Here is a 24,077-nt window from a genome sequence, read left to right on the forward strand (position 1 = left end):
CTTTTTTATGGGGAGCCAATGCAGAGTGGCTAGGGCTGGCATAGAGGCTGATCTTTTCGGAAGTCTAAGGACTAGGCGTGCTGCTGTGTTTTGGAGTACTTGAAGTCTCCTGAAGTTTTTTTGTGTGATTCCGAGCAAAAGCACATTGCCATAGTCTATCCTCGAGGTCACTAGAGCATGGGTCATAGTGCGCCTGGCTTCCAGAGGGAGAAGGTCAAGGGTACGGTTCAAGGTCTTCATTACCCCGAAGCATTTCCCAACCACTTTGTGTACATGGTTATCATAAGAGAGTCTGGGATCAACCCAGATCCCCAGATTCTTAGCTGCTTTACAGGGAGTGGGTAGCGGTCCCAAACATGATGGCCACCATTCCTTGGTCCAGCTAGCATCCCTTCCTCCAATTACCAGAACCTCCGTTTTAGAGCCATTTAGCTTCAGGCAGTGCTGGGTCATCCAGCCTGCCAGAGCCTGCATGCAAGTTTTAAAATTGTTAGCATCAGTGGAGGGTACTTGAGACAGGGAAAGGAGGAGTTGGGTATCGTCGGCATATGAGACTAATTCAATGCCGTACGATTCAACCACTTCCGCCAAGGGGGCCATGTAGAGATTGAACAGGGTGGGGCTCAGGGAGGAGCCCTGAGGTACCCCCTGTTCTAAAGCTATGCTATTAGAGCGATGCATGCCTCTCTGAACCTGGAAGCAGCGGTTGGTGAGAAAGGCTTTAAGCCAGCCCAGTGCTTCCTGGGTGACCCCGGCTTTGTTCAGACACTGCAGCAAGATGGAATGTGCCACAGTGTCGAACGCGGCACTAAGGTCAAGCATAATCAAAGCCATAGTCTGGCCCTTATCCGCACCAGCACGTAAGGTTTCGGTCGCTCTCAGAAGGGCGGTTTCAGTGGAATACCCTGCCCTGAACCCAGATTGAGAGCTGTGGAAAGCTTTATTGGACTCTAGATGGGCCATGAGTTGACTGTTAGCTATTTTTTCGGCCACCTTCGCCAGATAAGGTAGCAGCGAGATAGGCCGTAAATTTTCAAGGATATCCCGACTTATGTTAGGTTTTTTCTTTATTGGAAGTACAATGGCTTGCTTCCACTCCACAGGGAGGATGGCCGTAGAAAAGGAGAGTTGGAGAATATGTCTGAAGTGTTGTTCTAAGACTTTAAGGCTAGCTGCTAAAATCTTGGGAGGGGCAGCCCGATTTAATGCTTTTACAGATATTATTTAAAGTAGTAGTACCAGGAACAGTAAAGCAGTATAGGCATGCCTTATTATGAGTAATCTCCAAATTTTCAGTGAAAGCAGAGCCCGAGGGCAGATCCTTGGAGAAATTTGCATAGATGTTAGTAATTTTGCTAGCAAAATATCTGGCAATATTATTGCATGATTCAACAGAGTCATTCTGGGCATTGCTCTCATTAGATACTACCGAGATTTCTTTAAAAATTTTAAAGAGCTCCTTTGAGGAGTTCTCAGCCTCTCCAATGCGGGTCTTGTAATACAGTGCTTTAGAGGAACGAATAAGTTTATAATATCCTGCTTGCGCTATTTTATATTGAATTTTGGCTTTGGGGCAAAATTCAAGGCGCCATTCTCGTTCCAGTTTTTTACAAGCAGATTTTGCCACCTGAAGTTCAGAAGTAAACCACGGGGAGGGTTTTCGCGTTTTCTTGGTAATTACTGATCTACGGATAGGAGCAGTATTATCTAGGGCAGTTAGGACACAGTTCTTCAGGCATGAGTAGGCAGCCTCACAATCTGACCCTCCAGGAGGTCCAGCCGCTTCAAGATAGTCGATAAAGGTATCTAAGTTGAAGTTTTTCCATTTTCGACATTGGTAAATCTGCGTACTATCACTCCAAGTTTCAGGCTTGGACACCCAGATTCGTAAGGGAATGACAAAATGGTCAGACCAAGGAACGGGTATTGGGGGAAGCGTTTCTACTCCATTCCAATTACCAAATATGGGGTCGATCAGATGACCTAGTCTGTAAGTAGGCTCTTGGTTCTTAAGAGTAAGTTGCAGGGAGAGTAATTCATCTTTTATACAGGAGGCATCCTTGTCTTGGACATCATCAAAATGAATGTTCATGTCGCCAAGTACCAGGAGTTTGGATTTCCTCAAGGCGAGGTGAGCTGTTGCCTCTACTAGACTAGCTGTAAAATCAAATAGTCTACCTGGGGGTCTATATCTAAGAATACCTGATAGGGAGTGTTGAGGTCCCAGTGAGATACTGAATGAAGCAGCTTCGCAGTGGTCAATTGTCAGGGGGAGTAAGGAGCATTCCAATGGGGCTCTAACAGCAATAGCTATTCCACCACCCCTACCATCCTGCCTGTCAAGCCTGGCGAGAGAATATCCTGGAGGCAGCGCCCACATCCTGTGCTTCTCCCCCACGCTCCTCCATGTCCAGCACAGTTTGGAGTTTGGCTCGGAGCCTGCATGGAATCCATGGTTTCATATCTATGCAGCCCCTCCCCCCTGCTGCGAGGACTTTGCTTTTCCCCTGTACCTAGTGCTCTACCTACACTGTGCAGCCACCAACCCTTCAGGCAGCTGACAGAAAACCAATTCCAGGACCCACAAATGCATAAAAGGATTTTATGTCAAGACCAGGAACCCAATAATATGCAATAGATCCTTTATTGCCACCACTCAGCAGCATGTTAAAAGCTTCTCAGAAAACAGAATTTTGAACTTTGAGCAACATTCCATCTCAATTATAACCCCCCCCCTCACCCCTCCCCCCCCCCCACCCAGCAACCAGTCCTCTTCCTTCTTTTATTGCTGCTGCTCAATGAGATAAGTACACAATTTTTATGTATTTGTTTTAAGATTTATTTAACTTTTGTTTGTTGGAGTAATGTGCGGATTGAATGAGACCTATGCTTTCTAGTGAGCGTACTAAATTACGCTTTTTTTCCATCATAATTTACTTTTTAAATTAACAGTAGCTTATTTAGCTGAAATGTTGTTTTCCTTCTCTCTGTTTGAGGAGTGTTGTTTTAATCAGTGTTTTATAAAATGTAAATATTTTGTGCAATATTTGAGGGTTTTGGCTACGGACTAATCACTCTCTACCTAGAGGCAAACCGATGTTTTTCCCGATGGTTATACCTCGCGTAGCCTTTACCATGGATGCGGCAGCGCGAGCGAGGCGGCAGCGCGATCGTATACCTCTAACTTATTAAGATCTAATGTGGGCTTTGTGACGATCCCGACGTTCAGGTTGGGTTAGTGAGATCTCTTCAAGTCGGAGTCTTGTGCGTTCCGATGTCGTATGTGGGCGTAAGTGCGCAAAAGACTCTAGAGCAGAGACAAGCTTTTAGTCAGTTTCTTTTTAACACCGCTTTGATCCCGTAGTGTGTTGTGTATTCAGAACGTTGAACTCTGATAGGAGTTTTTCTTCACTTACCTCACAATATCGGAGTTACAAGTTACGCTCTGTTGGGCTTTCAGGCAGTGAGTGTTTTGATTTTTAGAGGTTGTTTTGAGACTTATTACCCAGTTTTGTTGGTCTTATCCTAGGGGTTTGCCATTATATAATTTCTGCTGGGATTTGTTGTAGTTACAAGCTGTTTTTTGTTTGGCAGTGGATTTTGAAGGTACTAATATAACATTTTTCACGAATTGAGTCATATATTGGATAGTTTATTGAGTATTCTTGTGTTTATATTTATTGTTACTCTGTATTATGGAGCAGGGTGAAGTAGCTTTTGAAGATAAACTCAAATCAGCAATTGAGAAAATCACTACAGAAGTTTCTATTAGGATGGAGAGAAAACTGGACTTCCAGACCGGATGAAGAAAGGTTTTGGTCCGCGCCTGAGACATAGGCTGCACATGGTTCAAATAGAAAGGCTTCTCGCAAGAGGAAGCATGTGTCTACCAGTATTACAATGGGTAAAAAGAAAAGATCTACCTCGGTAAAATATGTCTGCTATGTTGACAGGCAAGAGGAAGATGCCTTGGGCATCACAGACGGGCAATCTAAAGGCCCGAGAGAGGATGTGGCAAAGAGAGCACGCAAACACAAAACGGCGATTTGTGATGATTGCTCCAGCAGTGCGGATGTTGAAATTAGCTGGTCATCCGATTTCGAACCGGAAGCTGACACATCTTATGATTAGAGGTTGCTGAAGGAAGGCACAATGAACAAGGAGAGCGGCTTGCTTTTAGACCCACTGGGACAAAAGATGTTTGATCCATTGTTGATAAAGCATCCCCTGTCACCAGAATGGTCTCCTTCGGATCAGGTGGCTGAGTATATTGAACATTGGATCAGAAGGGAGGTACCTAAAGAGGTGCGTGGGAGACGGAGATCAGAGTGCCATCGCCCCACTATTGAGAATAAAGTGTTGGTGACTCCAGAACTTGATTCCGAGATCATAGCTTTTATTGCGAAAGGGGATCGCGCCCCAAGAAAGGGTATTGACAGAAGTTTAAACTCCTGTCAGGACACGTTGTTGGACATTGTCGGTCCACTGTCTAAGACATTCGACATGTCTGAGGAAGCCTATGTATTTAAGAATAATATTGAGGTGGAAGAATTGCGTCAATGGATCCAGAGAATTTTTTTGCAGGTTAGGTAACGCTAATACTGTGCTTTCTATTGAAAGAAGGAAGAGTGTTCTACTAAAAATGGACCCAAAATTGGTTGATCTGGCATCTAAAGAGGATGGGCCTTCGGCCAATGGTCTCCTTTTTGGTGAGGGATTCATTAAGGATTTGTCTTTAGCTCACTTCATAAGTCTCAAAGAGAGCTTAAAAAAGTATTCAATAATCATGTTTTTGGCACGGCCGGGAGAACGCGGAGTCGGTTCCCCGGCCGAAAGCAAGGCATCGCTAGAGGCTCCTTTTCCTGCTGTTACAGTGGTTTCCAGGGCCAACAGCCTTTCCGTGGTGGCGGATTTTACCCCTAGAGGCAAAGAGCAAGGGGAAGATACAACCGTGGAGATAGGCGGAGCAGAGGATCAACTGGTAAGTGTAGACCCTTCTGTTATCCCCTTAAAATTGGGCAGCAGACTTACCCAGTTTTCTCATGCATGGTTGTCGGTCACAAGGGACCCTTGGGTTTTGGAGACGGTACAGGGGTTTCGGATAGAGTTTATTTGCACGTTCGGTTCAGAGGGTTTTACAAAGAAATTTAATTTTCCCAAAGGAGCAAATGAATTTGATAGATATAGAAGTTCAAGAATTAATAAGGAAAGGTGCTATTGTAAGAGAGACAGATTATGTGAATAGTTTCGTGAGCAATATCTTTCTGGTAGAAAAGAAAGGGAAAGGTATGCGTCCAGTGATAAAATTGCAAGAACTGAGCAAATGGGTGGTTTCACACCACTTCAAAATGGAGGGGATACATCTGCTAAAGGATGTGGATGACCCGTCTGGACTTAAAGGATGCCTACCTTACAATTCCAATCTGAAGCAAACTTTAAAGATTTCTGACGTTTGTTTGGAAAGAACAAACTTGGAAATTTGTTTGCCTGCCCTACGGCCTGTCATCAGCACCCTGGTGTTTTACGAAGGTTCTAAAGCCAGTGGCAGCGTTTCTGAGAGAGAGGGGTGTACAGATGATTATTTAATTGGACGATATACTGTTAATGGATCAGGAGAGGAGGCCTCTACTTTCGCACACAAGTTGAGCCGTAGACTTACTGGAGTCACTGGGTTTTATGGTGAACAGAACAAAGTCGCAGTTTGTACCAAGTCAGCAAACGCAGTTTTTAGGTTTTGTAGTAGATACGATGGAGGGTGTATTGAAGTTACCCAAAGAGAAATTAAAAAGGATTCAAAATGAATTGAAATATACTCTCAGGTCAAACTGTGTCTCTTTAACAATGTTAGCATGCATTGTTGGCCTTCGGTCATCTACAATACAGGCAATTTTTCCAGGTCCCTTATATTTCAGGGCCTTACAGAGATTGAAGGCTTTTCATTTGAGGAATGGATTACAATATTCAGATAATGTATGGTTATCCCTAGAAGCAAAACAAGAGTTGACTTGGTGGTTGAGAGATATGAAAGCATGGAATGGGCGAGCAATTTTTGGAGAGGATGCGGATCCTATTGTGGAAGCGGATGCAAGTTTGGAAGGTTGGGTTGCAAGGTGCAGATTGCAGAGTACTGGAGGGCGATGGACAGAACAGAAAATGAAGCTTTATATAAACTGTTTAGAATTGTTAGCTGTCACTTTTGCTATAAAATGTTTTGGGAATCAGAGTGCCAGGTGCTCTGTACTCATGAGGATGGACAATGTTTCTGCAGTGAGGTATGTGATCAGGTTGGGAGGCCCTCGCTCGAAGGGTGTAGTGCATTTGGCGAGAGTTTTTTGGGAGTACTGCTTGGAAAGAAACATTTAAGTTCAGGCAGAACATATCCCAGGTAGGAGCAATTCAGTGGCAGATTGATTCTCAAGGAATTTAATTTGTACGATTTCAGCAACTGGACCTTAGACAGGACTGTTTTCTTGAAATTGAACCATCTTTGGGGCCCATGTCATAGACCTCTTTGCAAACAAAATCAATGCTCAGCTGGTAAAGTTCTTCAGTTGGCACCCGGATCCGGAGGTATCGGGTATAGATGCTTTTCTGCAGGATTGGAGGGGTCTCCATCCCTATGCTTTCCCTCCATTTACAATGATCAGCAGAGTAACAGGGATGATTTGCAAGTGAAGGGAGACGGTAGTGCTGATCAGCCCTTTTTGAAGTTCTCAGGCTTAGTACCCTATGCTATTAGAGATGAGTGTGCATTTCCCAATGCTTCTTCCTATGTTTCAAGGGATCTAACAGGGTCCACAAGGAGAGATACGTGGTCTTGTAGAAACAGGTCAGCTCCAACTTGTACCTTGGAGACTTTCAGGAGAGTCTGGAAAAAGCCAGGGGTTTCATCAGAGGCTTCAAGACTCATTGAGGAGTCCTGGGCACCTGGAACTAGGAAGGCCAATAAATCGGCATTGGATAAATGGAATGGTTGGTGTGGGGAAAGGAACTTGGATCCCATATCAGCAGATGTAGTTCAGGTGTTGAATTTCTTAACTGATTTGTTTTCTAAAGGTTTAGCTTATAGGTCGGTGAATCTGCATAGATCTGTTATTTCTGCAGGTCACAATCTGGTAAATGGCATTACAGTTGGTCAAGATATTATGGTGAGGAGATTGCTCAGGAGCATCAGATTGGCTAAACCTCCAAGATCTAGATATTCTGGGGCATATCAGCAACAACCGGCGATAATTATCGCTCAGCGCTCTTAGCGTGAGGATAATTATCGCCGGGTAACATGGATTTTTATCGCTGAGATAGCGTGCTATTAGCAACGCTTATCTCCTCAGCGATAAAAATCCTCGCGCTGACTGTCTAACGTGAGATTATAGCTGGAAACCCAGCAATAATCTCACGTAGTGTGGCGTTAGCTTGCTGATAGGGACTCACAAACTTAGCCATGATATCCACCTTCCATAGGATATCATGGCTAAGTCAGTCCTGAAGCAGGCGTAAGGAAGGTAGCGATAATAGGGGTTATCACTATTTTTCCTGACGCTATGCTTCATAGCGTGGGGCTTGATGATAGGAGAAATGTCGCTTAGCAACATTTCTCCTGTCATGTTAGGTAAGGAACGCCCACTTTGCATCCCATTAGAGATGCAAAGCTGGGCGTTAGGAATCCCCACGCTAAAGCAAGGTTTCAAGCGTTAGCGTGGCCTTGCTAATTAGGCAATAAAATTATCGTCGCTTTTCGCCCGAAAACGGCCTCAAAAGCGCCGATAAGTTTTTTATCGCCAGCTTGTAAATATGCCCCCTAGCTCTTTGGGACGTTTCTCATGTGCTTCTTTTTCTTGAATCTTGGGACAATAATATTGGACTAAGTTTGAAGGATTTGTCTTTCAAACTTACGATGCTACTGTGCCTTCTCTCATTCCGTAGAGTTTCTGATGTTCGTTCTTTAAAGATTCCTGAGGGTATCAGTTTCTTTGTTAAACAAATAACTAAAACTAATTCTTCTTCTATGTTTTATCCTTATTTGGATGAAAAGGAAACTTTGTGTGGTATGTTGTGTTAAAGAGTATGAACGTAGAACAATGTCACTTAGACCTCCTGAGGTTGAACAATTACTAATTTTTTTTAAATATCCCTATAAAGGTGTTTCTTCTCCCACTTTGGTGAGATGGGTGAAAGAATTGATGAAGAGACCAAGTATAGATATAAGTATGTATGGTGCACATTCAGTTCGGGGTGCAGCTGCATCTCAGGCATGTGTCGTGGGTGGAAGCTTGCAAGACATTCTACGTTGTGCTGATTGGTCTTCAGACACTTTGTTTAAACGTTTTTATTTCAAACCTATTGATAGTGTGGCAGATGTTTGGTTAATATGCTTTGAACTTGCATAATATCGGCCTCCTGGTCTTGACATAAAATGTAGATTTTCTACAGCCTCAGTGGGCTGAAAATCTGGATTTTATTTAAGACACGGAGGCTAATATTATCCCTCCCATTTAATTTTCCCATCCCTGATGTTATCTGTTTTTTGTCATACGGGTCAAGCTTAAAATGATTGAAGCTTGTTGTAGTTTTCAAGTTTTCTTCATTTAGACTATTGAAGCACGAAGCCCTGTTTGGTGGATTAAGAGACTTAAAGTTTGTTATTTCTTAAATTCAAAAGTTTTACTTCATTTCACAGCTAAAAGAAGGAAGAGGACTTGTTGCTGGGGGGTTTTATTGAGATGGAATGTTGTTCAAAGTTCTCAATTCTCTATTCTAAGAAGCTTTTAGCATGCAGTGTTGGCAATAAAGGCTTTATTGCATAATATTAGCCTCTGTGTCTTTAATATAATCCAGATTTTCAGCCCACTAAGGCTGTGGAAAATCTACATTTTCCCTGGCACAGAGTCTGGGGTCAAGCATTCACTACTTCAGGGATCCCCTTGTAGCTATCTACACTGGTAATGATGCCAACTCACAGCAGCAGTCAGATCTGGGAGGCAGGGCAGTACGAATCCCCTCCCAGAATGGTAATCCCATCTTCTGGTTGCACTTTCTACTCTGTGTAGCTCCTGGGTGGTCCTGCCAGCACTGAAGGGGTGGGAAGCTCTGATACTTAGGTATCAGAGATGGGGGCAGCCTGATATTCCCCTGGCTTAACTCTTCAAAGTCTATGGTATGGGGAAACTCTCGCTGAACAATACTATCCCCTGGCATTCACCTCCTCCAAGGCACATCCACATTCTGCTGACATCACTGGGTGACCACCTTCCTCCAGTTTTCCTGGTACTTAATTGTTCATCTACACATGAATCCAGGAATATAACACCCACAATGATTTGGGTTATTACATGAAAGTCCAGGGCTGGAAACAGTGTCTGTAATGACTTGGTGGTAGGCTGTCACCCGGGCAAGGTATGTATGTGCCTCCACAGTTACACAGGGTGGATATGTATGAGAACGCACTATCTACACACTCTGAAGTTTATGGTTCTAATATATAGCCTTTATGAATCAAATGCATGATGTATAGTGGTAAAAAGAGTGAAAGATATTTGACACAACACCGCCCAGTGCCACTTATGGCCAGGCACCCATCATATATAGAGCTCAATATTCAAGTCTACTTGTATACGGGCAAATGTTGGTAAGTTGCCTTATTGTATCCACTCATAATACTTATTGAAATGTCATTTTCTCCCACAGCCGTGCCAGTTTGTGATAGCCCTGAAGAGGAATTGCCGCTACTCAAAGAGTGTAAGTAAGCTGGTTTTTCCATCGCTTCAACCTAGGGATAGAACCTTTGAGAAGATTTGACATTTGGTTATATCTATTATAGATCCAAAAGGAATTGATAAAGATTCCATGGCACAGAGTGTAAATAAACTGATGTTTCTTTTGCTAGAATTTTGGGTAAGACCTTTGCTGATGGGAAGTTTTGACATTTGGGCTTCGATCTATTCACAATTAACAGCATTAATGAAAACGTTTAGCTAGGGTAGTTTCTAAATACTAACCATTTAAAGATGCACGATCTCTAATTTGTTTATATTGCGACCCACTTGATTTAAATCAGATAACCCTTGAGTGCTCTTTCCTGAGAAAATGCAGGTGGTGTAAGTGAGCTCCCGTTAAGAACTAATAAAGGGGCATATCAGCAAGCAGCAGCGATAATTATCGCTGGCCACGTTTAGTGTGCAAAATCCTAACGCCGCCTATTGCCAGATTCTATCGCCCGGTCAGCGCAATATTTACAACGCACATCGCCGAGGCAATAAAAATCCCGGCAATAGCGGCGATAAGCAGGAAATATCGCTGGATTACCAGCGATATAACAAAGCGTTAGGGAAAATATTATAAATAGAGAGAAGTGGACTTAGCATTATGATCCACCTCCCATGCAACATATAGCTAAGTCAGGAAAATAGCAGGCGTAAGGAACTGGCGATATACCCAGTTAGCGCTACTTTTAATGACGCTAGACGGGTTAGCGATTTCCTAGTAAATAGGGAGAAGCTGTGGTTAGCGATTATTCCCGCTGAATTTCAGTCGGGAACGCCGACCTCGCATCTCATTAACGATGCGAGGCGCAATGAAAATGGGCACAAAGGCATGGATTCACGTGCTAGCGTGTCCATGCTGATAGGGCTATAGAATTATCGCCGCTTTTCATCCGAAAACGGACACTAAAGTGGCAATAATTCTACCGCCGTGTCTTGTTGATATGCCCCGAAGTGAGCGGGCCTGGAGCGGTAAAAGCAGGAAGTGTTTAGGGAGGCTGTGGCTGCGAAGGATGAAAGTCTGGGGTTCTTGGCCTGCAGGTTATGGTTTGGTTCAATGATTTGAACACCTCAGACAATGATTCAAATTAAAAAATATATTAGCTAAGACACCAATCTTTGGCTTGTTTAAAATGTATGCAAAATTAAGCAAAAAATCAAAAAATATGTTTATATAAGAATGTGTAAAGGGGAAGTGGGAAAGGAATATAGGTTTACGCAGGCTAAAGCAATGAATAAAGAGTAAGGCTTCCGAAATGCCTCCAGGAAATCCCATTGACTACAAGGGGACCCCTAAAAGCAAGCACTGCCATCGCAATAGAAGGCCTGCTGCAAAGGCCCCTTACACACACCCCGGACTGCAAGGAGTGAAGGCAGATGATGGACGTTACAAGAGGCTCAGGAGAGACGAAGGTCTACAGAGGGAACCTCAGCCCAACTAACCCCAAAGAGGCGACAACTCTCTGCAGTGGGAGCCGAAGCACACCTTGGGTGCACTGCCCTGGGGCCTGAGCAGTGGCTGTCCTGAGGTATAGACCACGGGTTATTGACACTGGCGAATACCGTCAGCAAGGGCGAACCCAGAGAGATTACAGACTGGTTCAGAGCTGCGTCTCTGGATGCTCCACTTTCTCTGAGTAGTATTATGTTATGAGATGTGGTTAAAGTTCTTTCTTTTAATTCAAAAGATAAGCACTGAGCTGGACAATAGGTGATTGTGCTTCGGTTGACTGGTTGGTACTGAGCTCTTGCTCCCTGCACTGCCTCCTTGAACATGTTTTCTCTGCTCAACCGCGCTAAGTAGTAAAGTGCAGAACAGATGGAGAACATGCAGAACGGAACGGATGGAAAATGGATGCAGAACATGCAGAATGGATGGTAAATGGATGCAGAACATGCATAACGGATGGGAAATGGATGCAGAACATGCATAACGGATGGGAAATGGGAAATGGATGCAGAACATGCATAACGGATGGGAAATGGGAAATGGATGCAGAACATGCATAACGGATGGGAAATGGATGCAGAACATGCATAACGAATGGGAATTTGATGCAGAACGGATGGGAAATGGATGCAGAACATGCAGAACGGATGCAAAATGGATGCAGAACATGCAGAATGGATGGAAAACATGCAGAACGAATGAAGAACGGATGCAGAACGGAGGCCGAACATACAAAATGGATAGAAAAAATGCAGAACGAATGGAGAACGGATACAGAACGCATGCCGAACATGCAGAATGTATGGGGAACTTGCAGAACAGATGCAGAACATGTAGAACGGATGGAGAACATGCATAATGGATGTAGAACATGCAGAACTGACGAAAAACATGCAGAACGGATTGAGAACGGATGCAGGACATGCATAACGGATAGAGAACATGCAGACAGATGGAGAACGCATGAAGAACATGGAGTGTGGATACAGAACGGATGCAGAAGGCATTAAGAACATTTAGAACTGATGGAGAACAGATGCAGAACATAAAGAACAGATGCAGAACATAGAGAACAGATGCAGAAGGCATGCAAAACATGCAGAACAGATGTATAACATGCGGAACGCATGCAGCACATGCAGAATGGATGCAGAACTGATGCAGAACATGCAGAATTGATGGAGAACATGCAGAACGGATACAGAACATGACGAACGGATGCAGACAATGCAGAATGGATGCAGAACGGATGGAAAACATGCAGAACGGATGCAGAACATGCCAAACGGATGCAGAACATGCAGAACGGATGCAGAACGGCCGAGTTTAAAGAAGCAAGGCAAGAGCGGCACCAATGGCACACAGCCTCAGCCACGACAGTTGGAGTCCAGTAGCCCCTATTTCCCCATTCTGGCAATCATCAATCAGTAGATTTGTAGAGCGCTACTTGTCACCCATGAGGGTATCCAGGCACTGGATCTTGCAGGACGCAAGCTAGCCAGCATGACTTTGTTCAGTCAAAGATGTTTGATGAATACAAATAATTCATCAGTCAAAGTGCAGGTTTTTTGGGCTTATCCTAAATAAACAACATCCTAAGCATCTGCAACCTAAGCAGGTGAGGGGTGTGTCGGCAGCATCTATGAGATGCAGGAGAAGATGGGGCAGAACACCTGCTTGTCCAGCATACTCCTGTACTCAATGGACGCCCATTATCTTGGGGCTCACCACCTGCAAGGACCCCAAAATAATGTTATCTCATTTCTTCGTGTACTACCATCAAGCTCACCATATTCGTTTGGAAGAAAGTAAGGGGTTTCGGGTATGACAGACGACGTGGATTTTACACGGAGGATCAGCGGCTAAGCTGATGCGGCACACTTTTCAGGGAGTATGAGTCCATATAGACAGGAAAACATACCTGGTCTGTCAGAGATTGCTAAATTAGGACACGGAATGGTACAGAAGTACTGTGCCAATCAATTCTGTCCCTAGAGACAGGCAAAACGTCAAATCATCAAAATAAGGGGATTGGAGGATGTCAGTTCCCACCTAGGATCAGTCAGCGAGTTAATGCAATCACTGAAGCAGACCAGTCTAATCACTCAAATAAACATTCCCAAAGTGTTCTAGGTCTGTAGACGTATGCAGCCTAAGGAAGGAAGAGGTGGGGCATCCTACAAATGTCAAACAACCTCAAAAGCATGATCAAAACCCTTTTATGAGGGCTAATTTATGACTTTAGTTCAATTCAATTAAATTCAATCATGCTTGTGTAGCGCATGGCTACCCTCCAGGGGCCTCCCAGCGCTAAAATCCACCGGGGCACTTATTAAGTCCTAATCACCAAACAGCCAAGTTTTTTAATAAATTACTCAATTAATAACTTTTTCTCAATCATGCAGCCTTCTACATATATTTAATGCAATTTATTAACCAGTCTTTTTGAAACAACTTCTTAAAAAATGTAATATTGTTGCTCTTCCAGTTTCATAGCAATTTAACACTTGATTGTAGGTGACACAAAGGCAATGCAATGCGCAGAAGACACCAAAAACCACAAAGGAATCAAAAGGGCAAAATCAGGTGAGGAAAAACAGAACTGCAGAGGTGTGAGATGGATTCCCATAGAACTTCTTTACAATGACCGCGTTGTTACATCGCATACCATTACAACGCAAGTCATTACAACAAATTGGTATGGGGATGCTGGATTTTGGAATAGTATAATTTACTATTCCAACTTCAGTCTGTGCAACACTAGGGAAGGCGTTGGGTTTTATATCCAGCACCTTCTGCCCCCTAAAGAAAGTCATTGTAATGACTTGCGTTGTAATGGTATGCGATGTAACAACGTGGTCGTTGTAATGACCGTGTTTTAATGGAATGCGTTGTATCGAATTCATTGCAAACAATGTTTACCGCTCAGTTTCAAACTGTTTGCAAACTTTGGGACAGAAGAGAGAGAGAAGAGATTCATTACAGGTAAATGTGCGTTCTGGTCCATTCAGCCATCGAGAGTTCTGGTGGTCACTAAACAATCAAATAGGCCAAAAACCAACGAGTTTGTAAATGTCATCAGAGCCCTGAAATGGCTTTACTGGCCAACAGTAAATTTTGTTAAATGTATATCTGTAGCACATAGTGGGGGGGGAGAGGAAGGGAAGGGCCACAAGACGTTACAGGACAGATTTACAAGAAACTGACGCATCTTCATCGATGCGTCAGTTCCTTGTGACAGTGTCGAATGTCCTTGCGCCACCTTGGATGCGCTGTATTTACAATACAGTGCTCCATGGCGCAAGGATTAACAGATGCGTCAGAAATTCTGACACATCTGTTGGCCCAAAAGTTACGCATTGCTGGAGTTGTGTCGCAAGCACGACACAACTCCAGCAATGTATTTTGAGGCCTATACTTACTGTACTGCGTCACTCCTTATGCCTGCTTCAAGCAGGCGTAAGGTTTTGACACAGTGGCGTCCTAAAAGTGGCGCAGTGAAATCTTGTGGATTTCACTTCGTCACTTTTACGAGGCATTCCTGCGTGGGAACACCCATCCTGCATACATTATACCGGATGCAGGTAAAATGTCACGCAAAGCTTTACAACGTGACGCACCTCCCTAGATGCGTCACGTTGTAAATAGGCCGCATTGTTTGCGCCGCCGTTGCGTAAAAAATGTGACGCAGTGGCAACCCAAGAAGGAGCAAGGGGCTTGTAAATCTGCCCCTACGTTTCTTGCCCCGTTGATTATATTTCCCTACGAGAAATTTGATTTCAAAGACCATCTAGTTGTTCACCACTGTTCGGGATTCTCAGTAGCGGCTGACACCCATTGTTGTAGTTGAGAAGCTACTGCTCATTGAGAAGTGTACAATCATAATAATTACCAGATTTTGAAAGTGGTGATTGACATCAGCTTGTCAGTCATAGATCCTCAGGACTGCATACATTCCAGATTTTTATGAAAGCCACAGACTATGTAATGAGTTACATATGTATTCACTATCTGTACATTTTTTACATGGGTATCCTGAAAATTTGGCATGGATGCAGCCTTTCTGAACTGACATTGAGTGCCCACTGATTTTGAAAAGATAATGTTTTGTTTTGTGCAAACAAAAAACCATGTCACTAGGATGTCTTGAAATTCCCTCAGAAAGAACACTTTAATAGCCACACAGTATACCATGATGGAACATTCTTATATAATGCAATATCAATGGTATTCTTGGACCTGGTCCTCTCTGCTGAGTCAACAACAAACATTTTGCCTTTCTCTCTTCACTTTTTTGCTAAAAAATGTGTGTTGCCCTTAGGACTCAATGCACTTTACCACAGCTAACCAGTGCTAATGTGCATGTGCTCTCTACCTAAAATATGGTTTATTTGACTTACACCTGATTCAGATATTTAATTCACTTCTAAATCCCTTGCAGTGTGTTATACCATATACCCAGGGCTTGTAAATTAAATGTTACTAGTGGGCCCGAAGCACTTATTGTGCCACCTGCTTAAGTTGCACTTCAAAACATGTCCCAAGCCTGCCATTGCATTCTGAATGCAGTTTTAAACTGCCATGTCAACTTGGCATTTCCTGGTAGTGAAAAACTCCTAAATTCGTTTTTCATTCCTGTGAGACCTACCTGTCCATAGAATAACATTAAATTGACTTATTACATTCAACAAGGGCTAACTTTTGATCGGGACCAGTTAGCAAGTTCATGTTTTGTGTCTATGAAATTATAATGAAAACATCTCTTTACTGGTAAAGTCGGATATCCAATTACAGTTTTGAAAATTCCACTTTTAGAAAATGTTCGTAGAAAGGGGTTGGGCCTTTAGAGTCAGCTGGGATGGGCCACTATCACAGCAAAAAACATGAAAAAAAGCGAGCTATAGGAAACAACTAGTAAGAGCTTGTAGCACTCAAAAAGTGGTGGAAAAACTACTTACAAACTCAATGGAACATGAAGCCCATGGAAGGCCACCCTAAATGTAGCAATTGTGTCACATGCAGCTAAACGATAGAAGGTACAACATTTGAGAATGCCAATATAAAATGGAAACATACTATTTTCTCCAACTGACGCACCAAAAATGTGGCATACGCAATTGTTTGCACGTGCCAAAAAATATACATAGGCAAAACTAATCAACAAATAAGACAAAGAATCGTCTATCATAAGTCCTTCATAAAGACAAAGATCGTCGGACCAGTGTTGTTTTTTTTGACTTGGGACTCCATCTCTCAGCCTGCACAGACCCTAGGAGGTGGCCGTGCAACTTGCCACACCTGTGCCTGGATACAGCGCTAAAAAGCACTTGCACTCCTCCTGCAGCGCAGGCCGCACCCGGGTGAAGCCTTGACTAAGGGCGGGCCCGTCCTGCTTCCGTCAGTGCCACCGAGAGGCAAGGGCAGGGACACCACCCTTGGCTCTGCCATCCAGTGACAGGACAAGTAGTCTATTGTGACCCCAGCTGGAAGAGGTAAGTGGACAAAGGCTTCACCCACGTCTAACTAAGCAGTCTAAATTTTGGTGAGCAATTACCTGTGTGTGATCCATGAAACATGGACTGTGAACTATTGGGCAGTTGGTTGGCACGAAAAAGCGTGAGGTAGGATACCACCACGGACGCCGCACAGAAAAGAAACTGACAAGTCCGGTTGTTACCTGTAACTTTCTGATAAAATGTCTCACCTGCCGCATTTGTTCTACTGGATGGCCTAGGACTTCGCTAATTTAATTCCTCCCCTCCTTGGGTCATGTAGACTCTAGTTAAGCAGAGGTGCACAGCGGAACCCCCAAGTGCTTGAATTTAAGATGGAGAAGTGGAGGCCAGGAGAATGTGTGCCTAAGACAGGGTCGAACACAACCCTGGATGGGCTCATCCAACGAGCGGTGGGACTGATCAATAAGGAGAGTGACTTGGTCAAGCGACGCCTATCCTTATCACTTTGACCCCTCAGAGCCCCTTGCAGGATATCACCAACAATCACCTGTACCCCAACTATTGGGACAGAACAACTTGCTTCCACCAAGTGCGCTGAGGCATCCAAGGAGGTGAAGTCACTAAATGGCATTTCTGAGGGCCTAGGGGGGACAGCTGCGACTCTGACTCCTGCCGTCGTTGTGCTATCTCACAAGAGCTCTGCACTATCTGCTGCATCTAAAGGCATAGAGGGTAATCGCAAGAGGGTAATGGCCAACTCCAAACCCAAGAGACAATGCCATGAGACTCAGACCGGGTGGAGGGTGGCAGGGGGCACTCGACTGTGCTTCCCACAGTAATGCAGAAATGCAGGCTCTGTGTGACAAGTTCTTGCTAAGTGTAAAGAGTGTTTAGAACCCATACACCAGCAATTCGGTAAAGCTGAATCTGAGATTACTTTGCTAAGGGATGCACTTCCCCTTAAAACACCCAATGCCTGTACCAGGCCACTACCCCCCAGTTGCCAAGGAAAAGAGTGCTCTTGGGGGCAAGGAGTGTAAACAGGTGGCCTGAAAGTGCACTTGCAGTAGGAGATCAGGACCCTTGCCCAAGTCCTATAGGGACAACTGTATTGTGAATTTTAGGGATGAATCGATTGTTTGCTGCTTACTTACCTTGGGTTCATGCCTACACCAGAGAGACTCTAACATTTTTGTACAACCTTTATGTTTCTTTTATCGGCACTTGAGTGGGAGGAAGGGATTAGGTTGGCAGCACCTTAGATCTGAACAGTTCAGCAGATCTCGGGGGGCAGTCGCTGACATAAGCAGTAACTTCATTCCATCAAACCCACCTTCCACTCTAGCAGAGGTGGACTGACTGACTTCAGAGCAAATATGAGGGAGGGTTTACAACCTATAGAAGCGACACCTTTTCTATCCAGTTCTATTCGTACCATGCAGGAGCAGGAAGGGCACCTAGCTAGTGATGTGAATGAGTGATGTGAATGAGCCTGGGCAGCCAGACTACAAATGCCCCTGACTCATTCAGCAGGTTTGAGGAGCAGTGAGTGTATGGCCCCACCGTGTCAACTCATCCCTGGTGTGCCCCAGACATTGTTGTTAAGCTGGAATATAGCTGGAATCAGGAGTAAGTTAGGAGACCTAGATTGGGGCTCTCTTGTGGATAGTTATGATATTTGCCTCTTTCAGGAAACATGGGTGGTTGAGCAGGTGAACAGGTGTGGAGTTAGAAGTTGCCATATTCCGGCTAATAAATCAAGTGCTGGGCATCCCTCGGGGGAGCTTTTGGTGTTGGTGTGGAGCACTCTTTCTTACATAGTTATGCCCATGCATTAGGGGTACCCGAACATCCAAGCCCTGTTATTTACAGGGCCATGATTAGATCCCCTCATGCGTATAAACATCTACAACAGGAGTACTAGCCATAGGCAAGAATTAAAAGTATTACATTTCTTGGACAGTGTACTTGGACAGCATGCAGAGACCCACAAGATGATCATAGCGGGGGATTTTAATCTGACATTCGAGCCTAGTATCTTGCTTAGTCACCTGACCAGAGATGTGATCCTGGTCTGGGGAATTCCAATTCAAGGGCCTTTTAAAAGATGATCTCCTTGAAGAACAGTGCTCCAGGTTGTGGAGCTTGTCATCGCCCATTTAATTAGGGCATGCAATGGGTGCTCCTCTAGATGTACGAATGTGGAGTACGTTTGAGAGTATGATTGTGGTGGAAAGAGGAGAGAATGACCGCAATCCACTAACTAAGGTTAAAAATGGCCATGATCCTCTCTAGAGCTGTAGATGCAGACATGACCCATGGGCACTTTGTGACTACAAATAATAGAAGGAAAAAATGGGATGGGAAGAGGCAAGTGCTTCACAGGAGCTAGTTAGGGTCCTGTACTCAAGTGTGCTCACCCATATGGAAAGAACGTTTGTGAAATGGAGAAACAATGACCAGATTCTAGCCGAGCATTTTATGGCTTTTGACAAATTGAGGAGTGTTTTAGCCAAAGCAGATGGGGGCGGGGGGGATTTAAAGCCCAAAGTGGGTGGTACAATATGAGCAGTGCAAAAAGGCCAAAGTAGCCCTTTGGAGGCCATGAAAAAAGGGGATGTCCAAGCTATTAGAGGACGCAGGGCCATCTACCGGGCAGCCGTGAGACTAGCCAAAGTAGAATGGGATGAGGATATGTGGGTGGACCTATGGGATCCTGCAGTCAATTACAACCAAAAAAAGTTCTGGTCTTTAGTCAGCAGGAGTGAGGGGGGTTTGGGCAAACCTGCTGAAACATCCATCCTTCAGAGTGAGTGGGTTGCCCATTTTGGGAGATAGTATGTGTAGAAGATCAAACCAGATACAGGATCCAGTAAGCTTCTCCTAGGAGGAGACGGAATTGATGTTCCCTTCTTCAAGCCTGGGAAATCCCCAGGGCTTGACAAAATACCGGCTGATGTTTTTAAGTCTAATCCAAGGATATGGGTGCCTTACATCAATGTGGTTTCTAACACCATTGCTACGAAGGGGGTTTATCACCCCCTCTTAGAAGGGGGCCGAAATTGGGCCGTTTTTTTTAAAAGAGGGTCCCTAGTGTGCCTGCCAACCACCATCCTATTAGCCTCCTAGGCAACCTCCAAAAAATATTCTGCAAACAGGTGTTGGAGATGTTATTTGATTGGTGTGCTAAAAACGAAATCCTCTCCAACCGTCAGACAGTTTTCAGGCAGAAGGTTTGTGCTGTGTCCCAGGTCTTTCTGTATCTAGAATGTATTTATTTATTTATTTTGAGAGTTTTATATAGCGCTGGCTAGACGCAAGGGTATCAGAGCGCTTCACAAGACATGTGAAACAGATACATGTACAAGACATAGAAACCATAGCATTGGTAGAAGGATTACAGGTTGACATAGTGTATCCGGCAGGGATAAAAAAATACTGCAACAATTATATATGTATATCAAAAAGTAGCACATGATACATCATTATCCATTGGTGCCGGTTAGTTCGGTTGAAAACACTGTTGGAACAAAACAAGATTGTGTTATATTTAAATGTTATTGTACACTATATTTGAATTACAAAAGATATATAAATGCACAGTAGAACAGAAATGATACAGTTGAATTGTAAGACTTCTACCATACTATACACTGACAGGCCTTACGATACAATGACAGGCCTTACCATACACTGACAGGCCTTACCATACACTGACAGGCCTTACCATACAATGACAGGCCTTACCATACAATGACATGCCTTACCATACACTGACAGGCCTTACCATACACTGACAGGCCTTACCATACAATGACAGGCCTTACCACACAATGACAGGCCTTACCATACAATGACAGGCCTTACCATACAATGACAGGCCTTACCATACAATGACAGGCCTTACCGTACACTGACAGGCCTTACCATACAATGACAGGCCTTACCATACAATGACAGGCCTTCCCATACAATGACAGGCATTACCGTACAATGACAGGCCTTACCATACAATGACAGGCCTTACCATACACTGAAAGGCCTTACCATAAAATGACAAGCCTTACCATACACTGACAGGCCTTACCATACACTGACAGGCCTTACCATACACTGACAGGCCTTACCATACACTGACAGGCCTTACCATACAATGACAGGCCTTAACATACACTGACAGGCCTTACTATGCCATACTTTAGATATGGGTGCTCGCCTGTAGTACCCTTTGAAGTAAAATGGGGGAAGGCAAACCAGGAACATGATTGTTGTCAATGCTGCCAAACTTCCTGCGAAAGTGATGAGCATGCGCTGTTTTTTTGTCCACTCTCTGCGAAACCAAGGTCCAAATGAATTGCCCCCATGTGTAGATCCAATCCACTACCTGTAACTGAAATATGCAAAATATTTTTAGACTTTAACCCACTATCACGCGACTAGGTGTCAGCGGTTGACGCATTGAAGTTTTAGGTGCTAGTTTTTACTGAACACTTAAAAAATCTTTAATATTCCAGTTCTTGGATTTTGGTATTTTTCGTGTCAAATAATTTATTAAAATTACTCTATTGTTTTAAATAGGGGTTGGGTTTTTTTAGGTGCATTTTTACTTTATTACTTACAACTATATAACTTTATAAATACTTTACACATTGCCCCTTATATAAATGTGGCTGCTTTTTGTATCGAGCTACACAGCCTTAGCATAGGTTAGTTTAGTAATTTTTCTTGGTTCACCCTTCAATGGATTGTGGCTGTTGCTTGACAAGGGCTCACACCCCAGTCAACCAGCAACCAAATTGCTCACGTGTCTATGATAGACATTGTCAATATTTCTGATGTAGACTGTGCTATATATGGAGACAGGATGCTTTCAATTCATCTGCATTTACAGAGCAGAAGACATAGTACAATATAAGCAGTCCGCCTTGACGGGTTTGTGATAGAAACAAGCAACAGTGGCTTGGGTGAATACAGAATGTATGACAGTTTCACTCTTGCCCTATTGCTAGCATCTGTTGACTCCAGTCTGCTTCTTCCTGAAGGCCAGCAGGCTTCTCACTTGTGGGAATTTGTGCGGGATCTCCTCCTCACCCCAGAAGACCACCAGCGGATCCTAGAATGGGAGGACAGGGATGTAGGCATCTTTCGGGTGGTGAAGTCAGAAGCCCTCGCCAGGATGTGGGGACAAAGAAAGAAAAACAACAAGATGACGTATGAAAAACTCAGCCGAGCCCTGAGGTAAGTCACTACACATTGGGTCCTTACAACTCTAAATTCTGCTTTGGCTTTTGTTGTTATTTATATTTAGACTTCCTCAAGGTGCTCTTCACCACTTACCTGGTAAAATGACAGTGCCTTACAAAACACCTGAAAAACACTGTAGTTGTGATAGTTCTTAAGTGCTAAAATTGTTCCACTTGCCAAGAGCCACTCCAGAATTTGAGAACATCCACATGAAATACATTTAAATATAGTAAATCTAAATGGAACTAATTTACATAATTAGTGGCTAGCCTGAAAAACTGGCAAAGTTGCTACACTAAGTGGTGGAGTTGGAGAGTAGCATGAATTGCGTAGAGCATACTCAACCCTGCCCAACCCTTCCTACTGAATTTATGATTCAATCCCGCATGTGTTTTAGGAACTCCGTCATTTAAAAGAATGCGTCTTTAGCACGCATTTGTTCTGCACGCAAGTCGTTTTAATGACTTGCCTTAGGGGGCGCTGAATATCGAATAATTTAATTTACTATTCCAACTCCAGTCTGAGCAACAGTAGGGAAGGTGTTGGGCTTTAATTCCAACACCACTCCACTATTGCGCACCCCTAAAGCAAGTCGTAGTAACGACTTGAGTGCAGAACTAATGTGTGCTAAAGACACATTTCTTCTGTTGCAGACGCTGTAAAGGCACAGCGTGATTCCGGCTTTGTCCTAAAGGACTTTTCCCCTTCCTACTATGTGCTGGATCTTATGCAGAGCAGTAGAATTATGTGATTCTGCGGAGTCAGTCTTTTCCATATAATTATGGAATTACTGAGCTTTCCGCATAATCCACCTTTTGCTGCACAATTTGCAGATTTAAAAAAAAAAATATTCTATCTGAAATAGACCAAATGTTAGTCAAAAAAACATCTCATGGTAGTAGGTAGTGGAAGACCCTTTGCAAAGGCTAACTGCTCAGTCATCGTCTAGCCGCTGTTGCATAATCTGATCTTCATTGCTGCATAATTCCAGCGGCACTGACTATCAGCATAGATGTCTTCTGAGAAAAAATTAAAACAGCACATGGATGTTTATCAGGGGTTAGCATGTACTATATTTTTCCAACTTTTTGCTCCCCTCACACTGCCCTTGGATTGTATGTCAGAATATCATGCACAAAAACATTGCGTTACATAAATATTATGGCCTAAACATCATTTATAAAAGTATTGCTCCATTGAATATACAATTTAGATTATGAATTCCATTGAGTGATATTTTTCTAGGTATTATTTTTGTTTCTATGATTCTGACAAGGATATTCTGAAACCAAACTCTGCCTTGCTTCCCATGTGCTCAACAGTCACAAGGGCAGCAGCAGCAGGACAATAAGAGTAAACACAACTTTAAGAGCTGTGGCTAGTTGTTATTGTCCAGCTCTTCAGCAGCAAGATGTAGGCTGTTGGGGGACAAATGTAGGGCACGGGGATGAATCAGTGCGTGATGTTACTTCTACAGCCCTTGGCCTTTTGGTGAATCGACACCCAATGAACAGCAACATGAAAAAGAAGTGTGATTGGTGGATAGAGGACTGAAGAAACAGAAAGAATAATAAGAGTCTAGGCAAAGTAGTGAACTTTTACTGGCATTTATGGTTGCATATCCACAACTAGCTAGAGAATAAAGTTTAGCTGCTGGGAACAGAGAATGTGTAGTTCCAGCTTCAAAGATCCAAAAACGTGGCATAAATTCAGGAGGTAGTTTGCAGGGGTTCAGAGAGGCCCTTGTTAATGATCTCACCTCTGTGAAGGGAGACTCCACCATCTGTGGTTCAGAGAGGCCCTTGTTAATGATCTCACCTCTGTGAAGGGAGACTCCACCATCTGTGGTTCAGAGAGGCCCTTGTTAATGATCTCACCTCTGTGAAGGGAGACTCCACCATCTGTGGTTCAGAGAGGCCCTTGTTAATGATCTCATCTCTGTGAAGGGAGACTCCACCATCTGTGGTTCAGAGAGCCCCTTGTTAATGATCTCATCTCTGTGAAGGGAGACTCCACCATCTGTGGTTCAGAGAGGCCCTTGTTAATGATCTCATCTCTGTGAAGGGAGACTCCGCCATCTGTGGTTCAGAGAGGCCCTTGTTCATGATCTCACCTCTGTGAAGGGAGACTCCACCATCTGTGGTTCAGAGAGGCCCTTGTTAATGATCT

The 24,077-nt window shown here is 43.8% G+C and overlaps 1 protein-coding gene across 2 annotated transcripts in view; it reads left to right on the top strand.

Annotated features, from left to right (window-relative positions):
• Positions 1 to 24,077, top strand: part of ELF5 (E74 like ETS transcription factor 5) — a 233,881-nt gene that overhangs the window by 203,977 nt on the left and 5,827 nt on the right. For both annotated transcript variants that reach the window (XM_085643513.1, XM_085643512.1), the window contains exons 4-6: positions 9,685 to 9,735; positions 13,726 to 13,794; positions 21,707 to 21,902. In XM_085643513.1, the coding sequence (XP_085499639.1) occupies positions 9,685 to 9,735; positions 13,726 to 13,794; positions 21,707 to 21,902 (316 nt within the window). The remainder of the gene's footprint in view (positions 1 to 9,684; positions 9,736 to 13,725; positions 13,795 to 21,706; positions 21,903 to 24,077) is intronic.

The sequence above is a fragment of the Triturus cristatus genome, chromosome 3_1 (genome assembly GCF_964204655.1).
Source record: "Triturus cristatus chromosome 3_1, aTriCri1.1, whole genome shotgun sequence".
Lineage (NCBI taxonomy): Eukaryota > Metazoa > Chordata > Amphibia > Caudata > Salamandridae > Triturus > Triturus cristatus.